We start from the raw sequence: 4,077 nt of genomic DNA on the forward strand, positions 1-4,077 counted from the left end.
CCTCGCCCGGCCTCTAGCTTTACTTTAAACATATCAGTTGCACATAAAGGAAAACAAATAATTAACAGGCCGAAGGTACAGAAAAAAAAAAAATTTCCTGAAACTTCCTGATGATATGAACCTGGTTATATACGCTTGCCAAACAAAAGATATTAATAAGCAAATAGTCTCTAGTTTAAATGCACAGAATATAATGAACAATTCAAAAGTATTCAGCTTTAGCAGAATTTGTATTTCTATAATCAGATAAAGTTGTTTTTTTTTTTAAAAAAAGGCTAGTTTCCAAAGAGATGCAATCTTTTGAGATGTGCTGCAAAATTTTTCTTAACAGTTGGAAAAATATGTTTGGACTCTAAGTGAAGTAATTTCTGGAGAGAACGTGTGATCCTAACTGAAGCTAAAACCCTAAGTACATATAAAGAAATGTATACAGTATTCCCAGGATATGTGTAAACAGAGAGAGCCACTTAGTAAATGGCATTCAGTTCTGGTAATCACATAATCCACTCTCATTAGGCATCTCCCTCTTGTGCATTAATATGTGACATCATATTCTCACAGAACATTTTATAACAAAGTGAAATAAAAAGCCCCTCTAGATTGTGACTGTAAGATAATCAGATTTTGTAGTGCTCATTATGACTGCAATTATGTAACAAAGCTCTCCAAATATAGTTCAGTTATTGCAGTGATTAATCATTGTGGTTTTGTCTCCAGTACTTGCTTTATGGCCTGCTGGATAGACTCCATAATTCTATAAGCTGAATGTCGAAAGTCAAACATGTGCATCTGAATCTTCTGTTCTAAAGGTCTTTCAACATAATTTACCCTTTCAATTTGTATTTGTGAATACAAAAAAAAAAGTGGGGGAAATAAAGTTGGTGTCAAAAGAGTCACTGACCTTTGCAGTAAACAGAAGATAGTCTTTAACAGAAAACAACTTTGCAAATAAAAAACCTATTTTGCTAGAACTAGAAATAGTGCTTCTTAAAAAGTTAGTCTCCAAATACCAATCAGTTGTGAGACAATCAGTTACAAAAGTGGGGGAGAGGGGAAAAACCTGAATAAATCCATACATTTGATACGGGGGGATATGGTCAGAGCACCGCAAATGCACATTTTTAAAGGTAAAAAGCACTATCATAGATAGAAAATACAGTTCTAAACATGTTATGTATAAAACCACATATTCTGATCAATTTAACTATAAAATGCCAAGCAAAGACAGCAGATTATATAGAACAGACGCCATCTGCACCACCTTAAATCACTGCTACAGATATATTTCTAGGAAAAAAAATACACCGGAACAATTCTCAAGCCTAGATTCTAAGATGCTAAAGTATTAACTAAATAGGATTCCACACAGACCCAGAAAAAGTAACTGCATAATTATTTAAATATTAACATGTACCGAATTCAGAAAAATAAATACAATAACACATAAACATGGTTTACAAATTCGTGTCACCATTTTCCTGTGCTCCATGATTTCTTCAATTTGGCTACATACATTGGGCCCCAGGCTTTGCCCTTATCTGGAATCACTAAGAGCCCACATTCCTGGCCAGTGGGAGCAAATGTGAAGTCTTGTGAGCAAGTCCTTGCTATTCCTTTAATGTCTACAGGCATCATGTTACTGTGGGAGTTTAAAATTTCACTGATCACATCTTGATTTTCTGCCTTGGAAAGTGTGCATGTAGAGTATACAAGTATCCCTCCAGGACGTAAGGCCTTAATTGCAGACCTGTGTGCAATCAGAAAAATGTAAAAGATTAGTTAAGTACATTAAAAAGAAACCAGGGGGTCTGAGAGCAAAGATTACATATATAAAACTAACCTTACTCTGATTTAGACTGCAATTACATTGCATGTTTTCTAATCTTTTTATTTTTTTTCCCTTTTTTTTGAGACAGAGTCTAACTTTATCACCTAGGCTGGTATGCAGTGGCACGATCTCGGCTCACTGCAACCTCCGCCTCCTAGGTTCAGGTGATTCTCTTGTCTCAGCCTCCCAAGTAGCTGGGATTACAGATGGCTGCCACCACGCCTAGCTAATTTTTGTATTTTTTAGTAGAGACAGGGTTTTACCATGTTGGTCAGGCTGGTCTCAAACTCTTGACCTCAAGTGATCACCCACCTCAGCCTCTGAAAGTGCTGGGATTACCGGCATAAACCACTGCACCTGGCCCCTGGTCTTACACCTATTTATTTCTAATTTATCCCTGGGTGACTTAGGAAGTGATCATCAGACCAATCAACATTGAAAAGATAGAAAGTAGGTTAGACTGTTTGATTGTTTTGCTATTCAAAAAGTGGGAAAATGGGGATAGAGAAAAGAATACAAGTTCGTCTTTAAACTGATGGGAGTAAAAATAAAAACAAAGCATACATACGAAAGCGTAAGTAAGAAGTCACTGATTCCATACTCCTATATATTGCAATTTGGGCAACGAGGCAAAAAGTTGGAAGGTTTTTATCTAAGAAAATTGAATAAACTCTTTGGGAAGACTTCTAAGCCAGTCACTATGGGTTTTGGCCCCCAAATCAAAGATCTCTGCATTCTACCACAAAGAGAGCCTCCAGAGTAACAGTCGGCTCTTCAGAAAGTTAAAAGGTCTTATCCTTAAAATACGCCTCTAGCCGGGCGCGGTGGCTCACGCCTGTAATCCCAGCACTTTGGGAGGCCGAGGCGGGTGGATCACGAGGTCAAGAGATCTAGACCATCCTGGTCAACACGGTGAAACCCCGTCTCTACTAAAAATACAAAAAATTAGCTGGGCATGATGGCGCGTGCCTGTAATCCCAGCTACTCAGGAGGCTGAGGCAGGAGAATTGCCTGAACCCAGGAGGCGGAGGTTGCAGTGAGCCGAGATAGCACCATTGCACTCCAGCCTGGGTAACAAGAGCGAAACTCCGTCTCAAAAAAAAAAACAAAAAAAAATACGCCTCTAGTACTTTTATTATCTCTATTAAATAAAAATGGATAACCAAGGATTGCTAGATAATTAAGGATCAGAAATGCTTAAGAAATAAGTAAGAGAAATAACAAAACAAACAATAATGACATAGGAAGAAACAGAAAATTCAGGGAAGAAAAGAGAAATATGATCTATTAAATGCAGATAGATCAGCAAAGATACAACATCCATAAAACAAGAGAATGTCATGAAAAACGGTCAAGAAGAGAGTGCTTAGAAACTAAATATGTGGTTACCAAAATAAAGAAAATTCTGTAGAAATATTTAAGAAAATATTAAGACATATTAAGAAAAGTTAAGGTTGAAGAAATCTCCCCACAGAAAGTAGAACAGTAACAGACGACTAAAAATGAGACAAGGTGGATCAATCACACGGGTTCAAAATCTATGTAATTAATAGGAGTACTAGAAAGATAACACATTCATTATTATTGAGCTCCTATTATATGCTGAGCATTGTTCTAGGTATTATGTATGTATCAACAGACAGAACAACAAGAAAAAAAATCTTTTACCTCATGAAGCTTACATTCTAGCTGGAAAAGATAGAATATAAAAAAATAAATATGAGTTAAACTGTGTCCTTGCAAAATTCCTATGTTGAAGTCCTAACCCCTAGTGGCTTAGAAGGTGACTGTATTTACATACATTGTCTATGAAGAGGTAATTAAGTTAAAAACAGTTCATTAAAGTAGGCCCTAAATGGAATGACTGGGATCCTTCAAGAAGACATTTGGCCACAGAATTACAGGGGAGGACCATATAAAGAAAACAAAGGGAGAAGACAGCTATCTACCAGCCATGAAGAAATATCTCAGATGAAACAAACCCTGCTGACGCCATTATCTCAAACTTCTGGCATCTAAACCTGTGATAAAATAAACTTCTAGGCTGGGCGCCGTTGCTTATGCCTGTAATCCTAGCACTTTGGGAGGCTGATGCAGGTGGATCACCTGAGATCAGGAGTTCGAGACCAGCATGGCTACCATGGCAAAACCCTGTCTCTAGTAAAAATATAAAATTACCTGGGTGTGGTGGTGCACGCCTATAATCCCAACCACTTTGGAGGCTGGGGCATGAGAATTGCTTGAACCCA

General features: G+C 37.5%; 1 protein-coding gene across 1 annotated transcript in view; it reads right to left on the reverse strand.

Moving 5' to 3' along the window:
* Window positions 1-255: 255 nt before the first annotated feature.
* The window catches only part of NSUN3 (NOP2/Sun RNA methyltransferase 3), a 56,814-nt gene continuing 52,992 nt past the window's right edge, over window positions 256-4,077 (reverse strand). Inside the window, exon 6 of the mRNA XM_017519731.2 lies at window positions 256-1,747. Coding sequence (XP_017375220.1) covers window positions 1,468-1,747 — 280 coding nt within the window. The 3' untranslated portion in view covers window positions 256-1,467. The remainder of the gene's footprint in view (window positions 1,748-4,077) is intronic.

This window comes from Cebus imitator, unplaced genomic scaffold (assembly GCF_001604975.1).
Source record: "Cebus imitator isolate Cc_AM_T3 unplaced genomic scaffold, Cebus_imitator-1.0 Scaffold771, whole genome shotgun sequence".
NCBI lineage: Eukaryota > Metazoa > Chordata > Mammalia > Primates > Cebidae > Cebus > Cebus imitator.